Source organism: Sinocyclocheilus rhinocerous, unplaced genomic scaffold (genome assembly GCF_001515625.1).
Source record: "Sinocyclocheilus rhinocerous isolate Xijiao unplaced genomic scaffold, SAMN03320098_v1.1 scaffold760, whole genome shotgun sequence".
Lineage (NCBI taxonomy): Eukaryota > Metazoa > Chordata > Actinopteri > Cypriniformes > Cyprinidae > Sinocyclocheilus > Sinocyclocheilus rhinocerous.
This window is the reverse complement of record NW_015667422.1, coordinates 679990-698150: the sequence shown is the minus strand read 5'-3', so window position 1 is coordinate 698150 and position 18161 is coordinate 679990. Positions and strand designations below refer to the sequence as shown.

General features: G+C 34.4%; 1 protein-coding gene across 4 annotated transcripts in view; it reads left to right on the top strand.

The window, feature by feature from the left end:
- The first annotated feature begins 8795 nt into the window (after positions 1–8795).
- The window catches only part of LOC107733953 (kinesin-like protein kif7), a 36720-nt gene continuing 27354 nt past the window's right edge, over positions 8796–18161 (top strand). For 2 of the 4 annotated variants that reach the window (XM_016545818.1, XM_016545817.1), the window contains exons 1-6: positions 8796–8881; positions 11942–12332; positions 13673–13873; positions 14809–15196; positions 16160–16700; positions 16883–17026. In XM_016545818.1, the coding sequence (XP_016401304.1) occupies positions 12005–12332; positions 13673–13873; positions 14809–15196; positions 16160–16700; positions 16883–17026 (1602 nt within the window). In that variant the 5' untranslated portion in view covers positions 8796–8881; positions 11942–12004. Of the gene's footprint in view, positions 8882–11941; positions 12333–13672; positions 13874–14808; positions 15197–16159; positions 16701–16861; positions 17027–18161 lie in introns of all 4 variants that reach the window. The other 2 variants (XM_016545816.1, XM_016545815.1) reach the window with 1 other exon arrangement.

Genomic DNA, 18161 nt, shown 5'->3' with positions numbered 1-18161 from the left:
TTGGGGGCATAAAGGTAATTAGTGGATTATTGGTAGATTAAATCAGCCCTGCTTATTTCTAGAGCAAGAATACTCGAGCAAACTTACAGAACACCTCTTGAAATGCTTCACAGAATTAATGGCATTAAAATTAACAAGCAATAATAAAACCTGATTTCTCAATTAGTACTCAGGGAAGTAATTTTTTTGCAAAGTGTTTTCTGCACACAGTTGGACTATGTTAAATGTCCACTTTGTGGCACAGAAATAACACCAGGTTTTTTTTCTTGTTCATTTTAGATACACATTCTTCATAGCACTCTAATAATGTGTTGTATATTCTAATAATTTTCAAATGTTATTTTTATTATATATTATTATATTATAATAAGAAAATATTATAATTGTGTAATACTAACTACTATTTTTCTATAGCCTGCATTAATGTGGTGCAAATAGAAATACTGATATTTAAGTTAATAATGTTTTTATGTTGTGAATGAAAGTTAAATATGTAATGAAAAAATAATTTCAAAGAAAACTCAATTCACTTGCCCACCAAGTACTCTTATGAAGTATGTTATTATTTATATATTATATAAATTATAATTTGCATAAAAATTATAATGCACTTTTAGTAGCCTATTTATTATATACACAAATGTTCTGCATTTTAGAATAATAGTGAAGTCATCAAAACTATGAAAACTTAAATGGAAGCATAGGTATTTTATAGTAACCAAAAATGTTTGGTTAAAAAAATATATTATTTATTATTAAACTTTATTTTCTTTAAAAGGGTAAACAAAATACATTAAAAAGCAAAAAGAAAACATGTTTTCAAAACAATTTAAGAAAACTAAAATAACTACCAAAAAATATAATAATAATAATAATAAAACTTGTATTTTAGCTTTTCCTTCACTGCATAATTGTATACATTTTTGTTTTGTTTTTTGTGTATATGTGTATATATAAAATGCAATGTCGTATAATACAAATATTTGTTATTTGTTCCCTACTCCTAATTTCGGTGACGTAATGGGCGTTCGGTTTTCTCCTCGTTCCGATCGCGGTGACGTCATCGACGCTGGTGAAATTGACGGGCCAGCTGACGGTGGAATGGACCTCGCCTTTAAGAAGCTCCTGCAGGATGAAAACCGGAGCTGTTCACAACACATGGTGCTGAACGACGCCGAGACACGCTGAGACATTAGAGAGAGCGAAGACAACGCCGCAGAAACACTGTTTATGCCGGAGAACATCTGATCTCGTTTGACGAGCCACTGCTGGGAAGCGGAACCGATGGAGCAAGACGTCGTTTTCACAGTGTGTAGCTTTCACATGTTCTCAGTTTAATAACCATGTTGATAAAATGTCATTTGTGTGTGTTGGCGTGGGAGTGAGTGCCATAGACAGCACTGGACGAAGCAACAGGTAGTTTCAATCGTTAATAACATTAAACATTTGTTTCAGGCTTGATTTGTTTTTTGTTTTTTATGTTGTCAGGAGAAACAATGTGGAATGTTTTACGGCAATCGAGAGCTATAGCTCAGTATTATTTCTTCTTCCGCTTGTTCTTTGTTTTCCCCTTTCATTTCAGGGAGTTTTTAACGTAACTATTTTAGACCTGTTGATTGCAAATAAGTGTTTAATATTTCAATGATTATCATCCTGTTTGACTCAACGCCTGTCACTCCCATTGCACAGATTGAGTGATGCTGTCCTTGTGTATTCAAATACTGCTTGTTGTTCCTCGTGGATTGAATTTTGAAATACTTTATTATTATTATTATTATGCTTTGCTTGTGCTGGTGTTTTTATTTTGGCCATTTGCATAAGATTCTTTTTTTTAAGTATTTGTACATTTTTTTGCATTGTGTGAGGTAGTTTTGGCATACGAATTTTGTGCATGAACACCATAATTGTTAGCATACCTTTGTTTATTAATAAGCTCTTTGTTTGGCTTGTGGAGGCCCACAGTGATTTTTAATTTCTAGGATATTTAAGCTCTGTTCAAGTGTGCTCCATAAGTGGCCTTGTGTTCGTAGTAGAGCAATAAATCAAACCAATACCAATGTATAGATACGATATTTTAATATGCAATATTTTCTAAATTATAAGATGTTATGGTCCATTTATAAATGTCCATATCATGCAAATCAGATTAGATTACTTTTCCATTTAAACAGCAAATAATATGCTGTTAGCACAGCTTGCAATTTTGTCAAATATGCATGCTTGGCTACTTATGTTTTGTTAAATCTATCTTTTCTGCAAATCAATTCTCATAATCATCACAAACATCATATGTGCATGTATACCCTCATGCATTTCTGTTAGCGTCACATCAAATGCCGTGCATCGTGCATTTTGCATGCCATTCAGCTAGTGTGACACCAACTGACAGATAAGTGATTAGAAAATAGCTGGGTTCACATATGGCATTGGCATGAATGTGCACACAACTTTGAAGGGGACCTGCTTTTGAAGGAGCAGGCCTTTTGAAGCCCCTCATGGCCTTAGAAAAAACAGATCAAAACTTGATAGAATGTGCACAATCAGGGACACATTTGATGTGCCGTTACAATCAGGCCTGGAGGAGAACCCAAGCTTGCCCTATAGTCCCTACAGGCATCAGGGAGCAAGGACAGTATTTGATCTAGCATTTCATGGACGCAGGTGCTGGTAGTAAAAAAAAATAGCATGCTTACAAGGGCATGTAATGAACGCTATAAGTCCTTGGTGTCTTGTGCTACTACCTCTCATTGGATTTCAAAAGCAACATTTTTGCGTCAAGATACAGAAAATATTTTCTTTTTTAAAAAAGGAGACAAAAGAGGATGTAAATCTGTAACTGGTCCAAATAAATCATCATTATAGCCTATATTTTGGTGACGTTTGTAATCTAATGACAAAGATGGCCGGTCAATTTACGACCACGTCTGATTTGCGCCTTCCTGGGTTTCATCTCAGTCTTAAAGGCAAATGAAAAACTGTGCAATAGATAAATAGGGTTAGAACACTAAATAAGGTTAACTCGCAAAATTGTCATATAATGTGATCATGCTGGTGTCACAGGGTTTATTTCAGGGTCAGATCTGGCGTGTTACACAGCAAGAGGCCTTAATGAGGAGACGTGTCATAGGAGAACCTGCTCCATTCGAGTCTCGTAGCAAAGGTGACTCCCAGATGAGGGACAACCGTTCTCACCTCTCCTCATCAGATGAAGGTATACAATATGACTCATCGTGCAATACGGCAGAGAACAGAACTCGCCTGAAAAAAGAGGAAATGATGAGATATGAAGCCAAACCGTATATATTGCTGTTGTTGCAGTCAAATTAAATAATGAGATTTTTTTTTTTTTCCAAAGTCATAAATAAAACAAAAGCTATTGGAGCACATTTTACAAGAAACTATATTTCAGGCATTCTATTTCAAAATTTCACATTTAATTCAATGTGTTCATTGTAATTATTTGTGAAAATGTAGCCTACTTGTAATTTCTGATATAGTGAAAATGGCTTCAAAGTACATCCTACATCTGTTTATAAAACAGATCCCTTTTGCTTTTTAATAGACATCTTTTTTATATATATGGGTAACACTTTACAATAAAGTCCTCTTAGTTAATGCATTAACATTGAGCTATACATAACACTATTTATTTTTGTTAATGTTATTTAATAAAAAAAATACACTTGTTCATTGTTAGTTCATGTTAGCTCAGGTCCATTAAATAATATTAACAGATACAACATTTGATTTTAATAATGTATTAGTAAATGTTGAAATGAACATTAACTGATTAATAAATGCTTCAGAAGTACTTCATTGTTAGTTCATGTTAACTGATGTAGTTCATTAATGTTAACAAATGAAACCTTATTGTAAAGTGTTACCAATATATTATATATTTGGAATGATTGCATGCATTTCTGATTATTTATTTATTTATTTTGAAAGCAAAATCAAAGATGTAGTTTTAAGTACTGTTAGACTAAGCATTGAATGACAAATATTAATGTATTAATCTAATGTTTAGATGTTAATATACTCAGCATTTCCCCTGTATGAACATTCACATGTTGTCCAGCTAACAATATATGATTTAGCAAAATCACAGTGTTATATCTGTGATTTGAAACATGATATCTAATTTGCTTTCTGAATGTACTTTTTTTGTTTAAAAAAAAAAAATGGTAATACTTACAACAAGGTCTCATTTGTTAACATTAGTTAATACATTAACTAGCATTAACAATTAACAGTATATTTTTACAGCATTTATTAGCCTTTGTTAATGTTAGTTAATATGAATGTTCATGTTAGTTCAGATTGCATTACCTATGTTAAGATATACAACTTTTGATTTTTATAATGTATTGGTAAATGCTGAACTTAACATTAACTAAGATTAATAAATGCTATATAAATATTGTTCATGTTAACTAATGTTAACAAATGAAACCTTATTGTAAAGTGTTACCAGTAATTCTCAAAGTATAGTTAATTAATCTGTCAGTCAGTACAGAATATTGCATGTTTGATCAGCACATTCAATTTATTTACTGGCATTATGACATACAATATGTTTGAGAATAGGAACATGCTTTTCCTTTATTGATCAGGTCTGTGCCGTTTGCTTCCATAACAATCCAAACACAGAGGATCAGCATTTGAATAATTCAATTTGTTTATGATGGGCAACATTATGCCAACAAGGGTATCTAGATGTTTGTTCTTATTATGCATCCACACTAATTGACTATATGAGGTTTTATTGCATGATCAACCTCTGATTAGTTTCCCTAAAGAGCTCTGACAGCCTCCTGTTAAAGCAAACAACCAAACGAGACAGTCCAGCCGTGTTATTGGTGTCTATCTGAATGTGACTGTGTTTCTCTGTTAGTGAAGGAAGGAACAGCCTGGGGTAGGGAAAAAAAAGAGAGAGGGAGACTCAAAAATGTCTAATTTTTTTGCCAAGCATTTAGTTCAGTGCTCACGCTCAGCGAGGAGGAAATTAATAAAATTATTATGAATAAAAAAAAAGAATATTAGACCTTCCTGTCGCACTCTTTAACAAGCTTGCTTGATGAAGCATCATAATTAAATTACAGCAGACAGAGAATTCTGCTTCACCTTACATGATTTTTAAGTAAATGCTATTGGAATATATGCAATTTCAAATGAATGTTAATTTAGTTTTTTTTCCACACACAGAATTGTTGTTATTTATCTAAGCCACTGATCTTACCCTTAAATTTAGTTTTGTTTGTGTAACCTATTTTGGATGAATCAGTAATGTTAACGTTTTTTTTTTTATTATTTGAATAAAAGCAATTAAATTACATGTTACCACATGAAGCAAAAAAAAAATGTTCAGTGATGTGTAGAATTAAGTTCACAGCTAATAAAAACGATACATTTAAAAATGTAATTAAAAAACGAAATCAGACATGCATGTCTGATGATAAACAAAAAATTAAGCAAAAGTATATAATACACTGAAACATTTTTTTACTTTGAAACAATTTCATTCAGAAATTACTTGTATATTTCACAAATAATTGCAAAGCAGCACATTGAATTAAACATGACATTTTGACGTAAAATAGTATTTTTTTTGTACAACGTCCTCCAGTAATCTTTGTTTTATTTACAGCTTCGAAAAATCTTTTTTTTTTTACAGTGTATACCCCATATTCATTTAGCAAATTTTACATCACAAGAATACAATAGAAAGCAAACGGCAACCATTAAAAAAGGAATTAACACTGTACAGCATTGAAAACTCTGAAAAATATGATCCGTGAATTTCCTCCCTATTTTTACATCTGTCACTCACCGAAACATAAGTGGCTCTAGAGAGTTGTATTCTCCCCACAAAACCGACTAATTAAGTTATTCTTTTGGAAATGGTAGTCCGGTTGTTTATTTCAATGGTGGGCACAATTTCTCAGAACAATATTTCTGTTGTTCGCATTGTTTGCCCCCTCATTTCAGAGTGCCTGTGAAAATGGTTCATGAGTGGCAAGTCAAGCAAGTTGCACAAGTGATTATTATGACCATTTGTGTCCATTCAAACCACACAAGGACACACTAACCACTACACCCACTTTTACCCATGCTTCAGTGGAAATTGTACAAAATGTAAGACCCTCTTTGCAACTAGAGGACATGATTTCTTAAGATTTTAATAATGCATTACTATTCAACCATTATATCCGAATTAACTTTGTGTACAGCGTTGAAAATTCTCTGGAAAATGATCTGTGAATTTTCTCCTTATTCTTACATCTGTCACTCACCGAAACATAAGTGGCTCTAGAGAGTTGTATTCTCCCCACAAAACCGACTAATTAAGTTATTCTTTTGGAAATGGTAGTCCGGTTGTTTATTTCAATGGTGGGCACAATTTCTCAGAACAATATTTCTGTTGTTCGCATTGTTTGCCCCCTCATTTCAGAGTGCCTGTGAAAATGGTTCATGAGTGGCAAGTCAAGCAAGTTGCACAAGTGATTATTATGACCATTTGTGTCCATTCAAACCACACAAGGACACACTAACCACTACACCCATTTTTACCCACAATGCTTCAGTGGAAATTGCACAAAATGTAAGACCCTCTTTGCAACTAGAGGACATGATTTCTTAAGATTTTAATAATGCATTACTATTCAACCATTATATCCGCCAAGAGGTTGATTGGATAGCCCACAGTAAAAGAGACCTTTTTCATGAGACGAGACCTTTGGTAAATGCCTGAATCCATTATGTGCAGAATGGTTAGAAAGGATCTGTCTTTGGTTAGAATCTCGACAATTATGACGGTCTGTATCATCACAGTGAGATTTTGCAATGTGATGTATGTACAAATGGATGGGGTTCTGTCCAATAGACTATATTTTAAACCCCAGGAGAGTCAAATTTATGCAGCATAATTGTTTCGAGAGAGCCAGTAAATGTTTTATGAGGGTGGCCCCTGTGCATCCACATTTAAACTGACAGCCAACATTGAAATGTAATAAAGGATCAGTGTAAGAGGCTTGAGTAATGAGGAGTCAGTTGATAACCTGTGGATATAAAGACGGATATGGACAGCAGAGACTGCATCTGGAAAGGGCAGGGGGATTCAATGGCTTGACATTATTAACTCCAGACATTTTTTTTTTCAGAATGTGTCTTCAAGTCACTTTATATTAAACGAGGGTTTTATTGGCTTTCTGGTCTTTTTTCTTTAGATCTGAAATGTTTCAAATCCATGTGACTGATCAACTCTTCCAGTTTGATTTATTTATTTATTCATACATTCTCTCTGACTCTATTTATTTGTAATTTTTAAAATGAATTAATATTTATTAGTCATCGTGTTCATCCTGACAAGTAACAACTTAAAATATGATTAGAAGCTTTATTTTATAATTATATTATAATGCATGTTTTTGTTACAGTGACAGGTCAGCATTTGAGGTGGCATAAATCAGCATAGTTCTGGACAATCTCAATGCAGTGTTAAACTGAGAGTTATCAACAAATGCATTGTAAATACTGTGCGTAAATTCTTCACATTCACATATTTTGGGCACCATGGAAGACTAGTGATTTTGTTGTTGTGAAGTCACCGGTACTGACAACAAGTCACAGTCTGCCTCAGTGACCAGAATCCACTCAGCGTGAACTTCACCGGCCTTTGATTGACAGGTCATCACTTTCCAGCTACAAAGATGACACTGATGCTGTCATCGTGCGTGAAGAAGCAAGAGGTTCTGCATGCAAAATGTTTATGATGATTACCCAGTATTCTGTTAGATGCATAGAACATTTATAAAAACGGACATTCTAATTGTTGTTTTCACTTTAAATAATGTGATACCCACTACACTGTAGTTGACTCACTCTTATGTGTACTATGTTCACCAAATAAATCAAAATAAATGTCTTTTTTTGTCCATTTGCCAATGAAAGTTGTTTGATTAAAACTGAGACAATTGTCTGAAAATACATTAAAAGATGCATTTCTACAATATATCAGATAAAATTACTTCATATAGTTATGAAAGCCATTCGTTTCCTAACACAAAAAGGAAACTGAGACTAGTAGTCACATAGGGCTATAACTATAAGGTTTTAAGTCAAAAGTCCAATATGCTTTCTATCTTTTCTCTGGTTTATATTGAAATCATCCTTTTAAATTATTTATGTATTTATTTTTTAATTAATTTATTTTTCCTGAAGCTATATTTGGTGCAAAAATGAAAACAATACCAGGTTCCCATGTGACAACTTACTCCATATAGTGTAGGACAAATTCACTTGTTCAATGTTTCTTTCTACCTCCACAATAATGTTTAGGATTTTTTTTTTTTTTTACTAAAGAAATTGACTTTCAACTATAAACCTATATTTGCAAAAAATAAATACATAAAAAAATAAAATATAAAAAAAATAAAAATAAATAACTAAATAAATGTAAAATGGCTAATTAAAAATAAAAAAAGGCTAATAAACTGTGACAACTAGCCCCAGTCGCCCCTATAAGAATAAGATGTGAGTGTGGCTGTAAATCATTATAGCCTACCGGCTGGAGATGCAAACAAAAACAACAATTTAATATTGTGTTTATCATCCATATATAGCAAATGCAAACACAATGGTACTTGTTAATATCTCTTTTTAACATGATAAAGATAACTTCTCTTTAAGTCAAAATATTACAACAAACAGAACTTAACAAACACGTTGCAAGTCGGATTTTACTCAGGCATTTGAGAAGCCGACTGAATGACATCGCTGCATCATCACTGGCTGGTCTGGATCCAGGGAATGGGCTCTCTGGGAATGGGAATGGGAATGGGATGTGCCCCACGGTCTCGGATTGATGGACTCGAAAACAACAGTAAGTCTGAAAGTTATATAAAAAAAGAACCACCCAAAACTTTACATGGCAGAAGCGGTTTGAGTGCGTTTTTTTTCTGTGCTTTGTGTCTGTTGTGAGTGTTGAAGAGATTTAAACTTTTAATGAGTTTGCTAGCGGCTAGCCTTTGTGGCGGCTCGCCTAAACTGACTTTAGGGAAAGAGTTAAACGCATTCCTCTGCAGTTATGAGACTTCATGCATCTCGACATTGCTGTCATTTGTTGCGCTCGAAAGGTGTTTTGGATATACTTTATTTACTCGTGGATGTTTTCGTTTCGATCAGATTTAAACTCAACTAGCCATTTTCTCCAATACTAGTTGGAGCTGCGAGCATTAAAGGGATAGTTCAAAAATGAACATTCTGTCATCATTCACTCACCCTCATGTCGTTCCAAACCTGTATGAGTTTCTTTCTTATGTTGAATACAAAAGAAGATATTTTGAAGAATGCTGTTAACCAAACAGTTGATGGTCCCCATTGACTTCCATAGTATTTCTTTACCTACTAAGGAAGTCAGTGGGGACAAACAACTGTTTGGTTCTTCAAAATATCTTCTTTTGTATTCAGCATAAGAAAGAAACTCATACAGGTTTGGAATGACATGAGGGTGAGTGAATGATGATAGAATTTAAATTTTTGGGTGAACTATTTCTTTAAAACGTGTTGGTTTATAGCAGGGGTGTCCAAACTCGGTCCTGGAGGGCCTGTGTCCTGCAGAGTTTAGCTCCAACTTGCCTCACCCCCCCTGCCTGGAAGTTTCTAGCATGCCTAGTAAGACCATGATTAGCTGATTCGGGTAAAAAAACAAAAACAAATTAGCTGATTCAGGTGTGTTTAATTAGGGTTGGAGCTAAACTCTGCAGGACGCTGGCCCTCCAGGACTGAGTTTGGACACCCCTGGTTTATAGTTTATTGTCTCTTACGTAGTTTGTCCCTTATGCAAATTGACCATGGTTTTACTACAAATTAAACCAAGAAACCATGGTTACTATTGTTAAACCATGGTAACTACAAATTAACCATGGTTTCGCTACACTAATCATAGTTTAACCATGGTATTTGTATTAAAACTGTGGTTATACAAATGGTAATCAATACGCCAAAAAACATGATTACTACACTTTTACTACAATAAAACCATGGTTAATTTTTGTAAGGGGTGATTGCTACATCGTAGTTGTTTTATTGTCTCCTAGGTCTTTTATTGCCTCTGAATGTGTGATTATTGTCTTATAGTTTGTGATTATTGTGTCACATTTGTTTTTGATGCCTCAGTTTGTGATCGTCTGCATAGTTTGGTTTTGGCACAGTGTAACGGAAATCACAGTTATGAAGTGACAAATCAATCTGTTACGTCAGATACAAAACCATTCAACAACATTACTCAATAAATAATTATACATATTCAAATGCCATATATGTCAGTTAAACCATGTCCATTTATTTTAATGTCAATGACAGTTTTTATCGTTCATTTTAATATTGCATGTTTATTAAAGGGTTTATAAAGAGTAGTTGACATGTAACATATTTTGATATATTGGGTATGTGAGTGTATAAACGAAAGATATGCTATAAATATCGTAACAATTCACCTGTTCAATAGCCCTGCTGTAGTGTACCTTAAAAACTTGATCTCAATTAATATGAGTTTACAAAAAATAAAATAGTTTTATAATAAATATAGCCTGGCACTGCAATAACTGCTCAACATTTCTGTTCAATATTCAGTAGGCGGCATAGAGGAGAAACAATAATGTACAGTATGTGGAAAATAATGTGTTTTTTTTACTTTAAACCGCATAAACACATTTCATTACACCAAATACACAAAATAATGTTCTTTTTAGCAGCATCATATGACCCCTTTAATTATTTTTTTTCTTCATTTTTATGTACTTATTGTATTATAGTATTTTGAAAAATATCTTTTTTTTAAATTTATTTATTAATGTTTACCATTGTTTGTTTGCTTTTTGTTAATAAACTAATCATAACTAAATCAGTTATTATTTTTTATTTGTAGCAGAATAGATGTGCTGCTTATGATCCCTATTCGTATGATATTTCCTTTTTTTACTCTTCCTTTATAAAGCGATGTCAATGACAGTTTTTATCGTTCATTTTAATATTGCATGTTTATTAAAGGGTTTATAAAGAGTAGTTGACATGTAACATATTTTGATATATTGGGTATGTGAGTGTATGTGAGTGTATAAACGAAAGATATGCTATAAATATCGTAACAATTCACCTGTTCAATAGCCCTGCTGTAGTGTACCTTAAAAACTTGATCTCAATTAATATGAGTTTACAAAAAATAAAATAGTTTTATAATAAATATAGCCTGGCACTGCAATAACTGCTCAACATTTCTGTTCAATATTCAGTAGGCTTTAGTTTTGTTTGACAACCATTTCCTATTTTAACTTTTGTTTTAGTAATTATTTTTTTTCTTCATTTTTATGTACTTATTGTATTATAGTATTTTGAAAAATATCTTTTTTTAAATTTATTTATTAATGTTTACCATGGTTTGTTTGCTTTTTGTTAATAAACTAATCATAACTAAATCAGTTTTTATTTTTTATTTGTAGCAGAATAGATGTGCTGCTTATGATCCCTATTCGTATGATATTTCCTTTTTTTACTCTTCCTTTATAAAGCGACTTCTTCTTCTTTATTATTATCATTATTTATTATTATTATTAATAATTTTTATTGGCCTAGAGGTTGTTTGATAGGTCGCTGCACTGTAAGAAAAAAATCCATAGAAAAACTGAAAATGTCCTGGCAGCAAATTACCAGTATATTAAGTTTATTGACATTTCCTTTAACCCTAAAACACAACACAATTTAATGCATAATTCAAAATATGGGTAATTGTATTGTACTGTATTCTGAAAAATCAATACAGAAAATTCCTTATTTTAACTAACATGGTACATTTGGTCGTATTTTTATGGACTTTACTTTGAGTGTGTCAGAGATGTTTTGCCCTATACTCTTTCAGTTCATAACTGCTGCTTATTTAATTCAGTGCCCATAGGAAGCGGTATCACAGCCCCACAAAAGAATTGAGGGACTGCTAATCAGCTCAGCAATGTCTCCCAAAGGAGTCAGCCAAAGTAAGGTGGAGGAAACGACTGTACAGGTGGCTGTCCGGGTGCGTCCGCTGCTTCCCAAAGAGATTTTGCACAACCATGAGAGCTGCATCACTGCAGACCCAGAGGAGAAGAGGGTCACCCTGGGCAATGACCGCCAATTCCACTGTGACTTTGTGTTTGAGGAGAACTCTACGCAGGAGGATGTATACACAGAGTGCGTTCAACCCCTCATCGATGCCTTCTTTCATGGATTCAATGCCACTGTTTTCGCCTATGGGCAGACAGGCTCGGGCAAAACCTACACCATTGGAGAAGCCAACATTTGTAAGTCTTTTATACATAAGTCAAACCATTTATTTATATAGCGCGTTATAGGTGTGAGCGATACGGCAAAAAATATCATATCACTATTTTTTAGGAAGGTTCACAATCATTTCACAATGTTGGTTTTTTAAGAATATTTTGCATGTTACTGAGCTGTAAAAACTAGTAGGCCCTACAACTAATATAGTAAAAAGTTCTCAAGCTTATTGAAGACGAGTAAATAGCCAGAACAAAGAAACAAATGACAAGCAATAGAACAAAGATACATACAAATGAAGTAGACATGTTTTAATTTTTTCCAGGTAAGTCTGTCTAACAGTAGATAAGAAATTTCAGATAAGAAATACTATTGAAAATTAATAATGTAATCATGTAAAATACAACACTGCATGAATGAAAGATACATTGATTTTTATTAAAGCTACAAAAATGATCATGAGCACTGAGTGATTTTCTCTTTTTCTTTGGTTGTTTGATTAACATTAATGACAGACAGCAGCAGGTTTATTAGGCTGCTGTCACTTTAAGGTCACTTTAAGATTTAAGATTTGCTGTCACTTGAAGATTTCTCCCAATCGAATGCATTTACGTAAATACTCACCAAGGCAGGTATTTTATTTTTGTGTGTTTTTGACACACAGAAATGTAGGTGCGCACAAAAAGTTTAGGCGTGCACAGAAAGACACCTGCCGGTTTGGTTGTTTTTGTGGCTTATTGCGTTTTTAATAAGTCCTTTAACCACTTTGCACACTTTATTTTCTCATTCACTCATGTTTCTTTATCTCTCTAATTTAATACCTTTAAAACTGAAAGATATGCGGATATATTTACATACAGACATAAATAGGACACGTTTGGTCACAATCTACAAGAAAAGTAGATCATGGACGTCTTCAAGATCGATCTCGGTGCAAAATCGTCAGATCGCCCACCCCTAGCGCTTTTTACAATACAGATTGCTTCAAAGCAGCTTCATAATTAATCAATGTTGTCAAATTCATCAATATATAGAAGTGTAACGTTTTTCTTTCATTGGAGATATATTGAGTAATGTGACAGCTGATGTGTTGAGTAAACAGATCAAAAGCATGCCTGAGTTCAGTTCCTTACAGAATATTATTAATTGGGCTTTATCTAGACCAGACATGATTCACAAGGCTAGTAGTATAGGCTTTGTCTGTGTCTTGTTATAATGCTTCCACAAGTTTGCACGTTCGTGCTGCCAGCAACACCTCCCCCGGTTCATTTGCCACCGCTCCACTTGCAATCTGAGATCTTGCGTTTTAGCATTCTGCCTCATAGAGTCATTCATTAACCTGCTGTTGGTTTTTTGGCCGCAGCTGCTTTTAGGGATGACGAACAGGGCATCATTCCCAGAGCCGTGGCCGAGATCTTCAAACTGCTGGACGAGAACGACCGCATTGACTTCTCCGTCCGAGTGTCGTACATGGAAGTTTACAAAGAGGTCTTCAGAGACCTTTTGGAAGTTGAGACGGCCAGTAAAGACATACATATTCGAGAGGATGAAAAGGGCAACGTAGGTAAGTTTATGAGGGGAAAACTGATACAAAATTATCTTCCAGTATAGAAGTAGGAATGTGCAAAATACACTTCCATTCACAAGATTTTTTAATGTTTTATGAAAATCTTTTAAACAAAAAATACAGTAGAAACGGTAATATTTTTAAATATTATTACGATTTAAAATAACTGTTTTCTATTTTAATACTTTTTAAAATGTAATTTTTTTCCTGTGACTCCAAAGCTGAATTTTCAGCATCATTCCTCCAGTCTTCAGTGTCACATGATCCTTCAGAAATCATTCTAATATGCTGATTTGATGATCAAGAAACATTCCTTATTATTATCAATGTTGAAAACAGCTGTGCTGTGTCATATTTTTGTGGAAACTATGAAACTCTTTTTTTTTTTTTCAGGATTCTTTGATAAACTGAAAATCAGTATTTATTTAAAATAGAAAATTTTTGTAACATTACATTTACTGTGACTTTTGATCAATTTAATGCATCTTTGTGGCATAAAAGTATTACTTTCTTTAAAAAAACAATAATACAAAAACAAACGTATGGACCCAAAACTTTGACTTTTATCAAAATCAATTCATGTATAATGTATTATTCATGTGTAATAATTAAAGAATAATTATTATATTGCTATTTTTTAAAATAAACTATATAATTCTGTAACATTTTTTAATAAGAATTATTTTTTTTAATTGGTTTTAGACTAATTACAGCATGTAATTACACTGCAGGTAAAACTTGAAATCATGTCAGCTGCTCATAGATCGACAAAATCCTGACAGCATTTGTTTATTATTCAGTCATTTTTTAGCTTCTCCTCTTTTAAAATGCTTTATTTTCTGTGTACTTAGTGTTTTGTGTTGTGACTCGCAGTGTTTTTGCAGTATGTGACTGTTCAGAAAAAGAAAGACATGATTTGTGTTTACACACAGTGCTTTCCGGTGTGAAGGAATGTGAAGTGGAGGGACTTGATGAGGTGCTGAGTCTCTTAGAGTCAGGAAAGACGGCCCGTCACACTGGGGCTACGCAGATGAACCCCAACTCCAGTCGCTCTCACACCATCTTCACGGTGCTCATAGAACAGAGGCGTGGAGGTTCTAGAGCAGCGGCCGGGACTGTGCAGATCCTCTCTTCTAAATTTCATTTTGTGGACCTGGCTGGATCAGAGCGCATCCTCAAAACCGGGAACACTGGTGAACGGCTCAAGGAGAGCATTCAGATCAACAGTGGTCTTCTAGCTCTTGGAAATGTAATTGGAGCTCTTGGGGACCCCAAAAGAAAAGGCACCCATATCCCATACAGAGATTCCAAAATTACCAGGTACAGATCATTTTACTCATTTAAAAAAAAATGCTGATTACAGCATAATTGCAAGAAAGACTAGCCATTATGGCTAGTAGTGTTTGCTAAAGCAAGAATCACTGTTACTATTGCTTACTCTTAAAGACAAAAATGATATGTTTTTTAGTGAAGTGTCAACAGAAAGTAGATTTTGTCTTTCTGAATGTCAATTATTTATTTTCTTTTAAGTATGTTTATTTATTTAAACTGTTTCTACCTTGTTCTTGTCAGGAAAAATAGATGGTAAAACCAAGCACCACTGACCTTTTCTTAAGAAAATGAAAAAATTTAGTTTGACATTCGCTACTGTTCTAAAGTTTAGGGTTGGTAAGATTTTTAAAAGATTTTTGTTTTTGAAAGTCTCTCCAAGGGTGTTCCCCAAGACTGCATTTATTTGAACAAAAACAGTAATATTGTGAAATATAATTACTGTTCTGTAATTGTACACTACTGTTCACTTGCTTTGGGTCAGTAAGGTTTCTTTCTTTCTTTAAGAAACGAAGATGCAAAAAAAAAAAAAATTAAGCAGTACATCTGATTTCAACATTAATAATAAGAAATGTTTCTTGAGCAGCAAATCAGATTATTAGAATGATTTCTGAAGGATCATGTGACACTGAAGACTGGAGTAATGATACTGAAAATTCAGCTTTACATCACAGGAATAAATTGCATTTTAAAATATGTTAAAATAGAAAATAGTTATTTTAAATGCTTATAATATTTCTGTTTTTACTGTATTTTTGATCAAATAAATGCAGCCTTGATGAGCATATCATACTTATTTTAAAAACAATACTTAGAAAACTTGTTTTCTGAAAATGTTATTTGACCTTTTCCATCTCTGATTGACATGCTCTCAGTGTGGTATTGTGTAACATCGCCTTTATTTAGTTTAAAGGTTTTTAATATGTGTCAATCTGTGTTGCATCTTGTTGTCAGGATCTTAAAGGACTCTCTTGGAGGCAATGCCAAAACCCTCATGATTGCCTGCATAAGCCCTTCCTCCTCAGACTTTGATGAGAGCCTAAACACACTCAACTACGCCAAGCGGGCTCGTAACATCCAGAACCGGGCTACAGTCAACTGCCAGGGGGAACCAGATCGCGTTGAGGGACTTGAACTCCAGATCAAAGCACTAAGACGAGCTCTTGAAAACCGCCAGCGCTCTGAAACCCGCATTATCACTCGCTCCGACCCCGAGAAGAGACTTCGGCCCTTTGAGCTGGACGTGAGGAAGCTGCAAGCAGAGAGCGCCCACTACAGGACATGCACGGACTCAGCCTACAGGCTTTTGACAGAGCTCCAGGGCGAAGGAACTCTGAATGACGGTCAGCTACTGCGGGTGAAAGAGTGGCTTTGGGCCGTTGAGGAGGAACGCAGCGGTTTGACCTCAGCATCAGGGCTGGACAGCGGCATCGAGAGCAGCTCTACCGAGGACAGCACCGCGCTCAAAAGGGGGCGGGTGGCACTGAACAACCAGGTTGGCTGCAGGCACATCCATTTTCAAATATGAATATTTTATGTTTAACAATTCATCATAAAAAGGCAATAATGTATCTTGTCAGGTCATTATTTCTCCAGCATTAATTTCAGATGTGCTCAGATGTCATGATGTGATTATCTGCGTAATTCTCACGGCAGTGGGATTTATTTATGCCAAAGGATCCAGACCATGTGAAGGAGGATTGGAGTGGAGACCACGAGGACTACATTTCCCAGCTGCAAGCCCAGATACAGCGACTAGAACAAGAAAACACTGACTTCTTAGCTGCTCTGGAAGATGCCATGGAACAATACAAACAACAGGTGAGAGAATTGAAATCTCTACCAAATTCTCTGTGGTTTTAGTTGTGTTTTTGAATGAGGATTTCATTATGCTGTATTTCAGAGTTGGAATTCAACATTCTTAAAAGTCTTGGGGAAAAATCTGTTTCTATAGTAAAAAACAACCTAATTAGGTTCTGCTTTAAAATATTTTATTGGCTGGCTCTTGATGGATCCTTTTCACAGACAGTAATGTTTACAAAGTTATTAACATCATAAATCTAGAAAAATTACCGTACAATGCTGTTGAAAAGTTTGCGGTTGGTAAGATTCGAATGCTCACCAAGGCAGCAATTATTTGCTAAAAACGAAAATTCAAAAGAACAGCATTTATTTGAAATAAATATTTTATGACAACGTAAAAGTCTTTACTGTCACTTTTGATCAATTTAATGTGTACTTGCTGATTTTTTTTTTCCAGAAAAAACAACCAAATCTTACTGAACCCAGACTTTTGAACAGTAGCAATAGTGAGAGTGTTTCCTATGGGAGTGATGGTAAATTTGATACTTTTCTCATAATGAATCTCTCTGTATTTATTCCTCTTTTGGAAAGTTGTTGAAATGCTTTTGTGTTTTTTTTTCTTTTCTTTTTGATATTGGATCAAATGGAGATGTAATAATCGTGTTTGGTGTAGTCTCCTGTTCACCACTATAAAAATGCACTCAAATATTCTGCTTATGAAAACCCTGGAAATGTGAAAAGGGTTAAAGGAAGTAAAACTTGCTCACAGCAATGTCCATTTGGTTTGCAAGTCTAATTTACTAGAGAATCCTCCTAAATGAAAATGATCATTATCCATTAATTAACAAACAAACTGGAAATGCCACAGTAAAGTCATGGAAATGCATGGGTATAAAAGCAGACCTGCCAACCTGTACGCATTTTGCGTAGCGGATACGCATTTGGACCTCAAAGTACGCTGGTACGATTTGTCACTCTAAACCAGTGGTTCCCAACCCTGGTCCTGGAGGCACCCCAACACTGCACATTTTGCATGTCTCCTTTCTCTAACACACCAATTTCAGGTCTTGAAGTCTCTACTAATGAGCTGATGGTCTGAATCAGGTGTGTTTGATTAAGGAGACATGCAAAACGTGCAGTGTTGGGGTGCCTC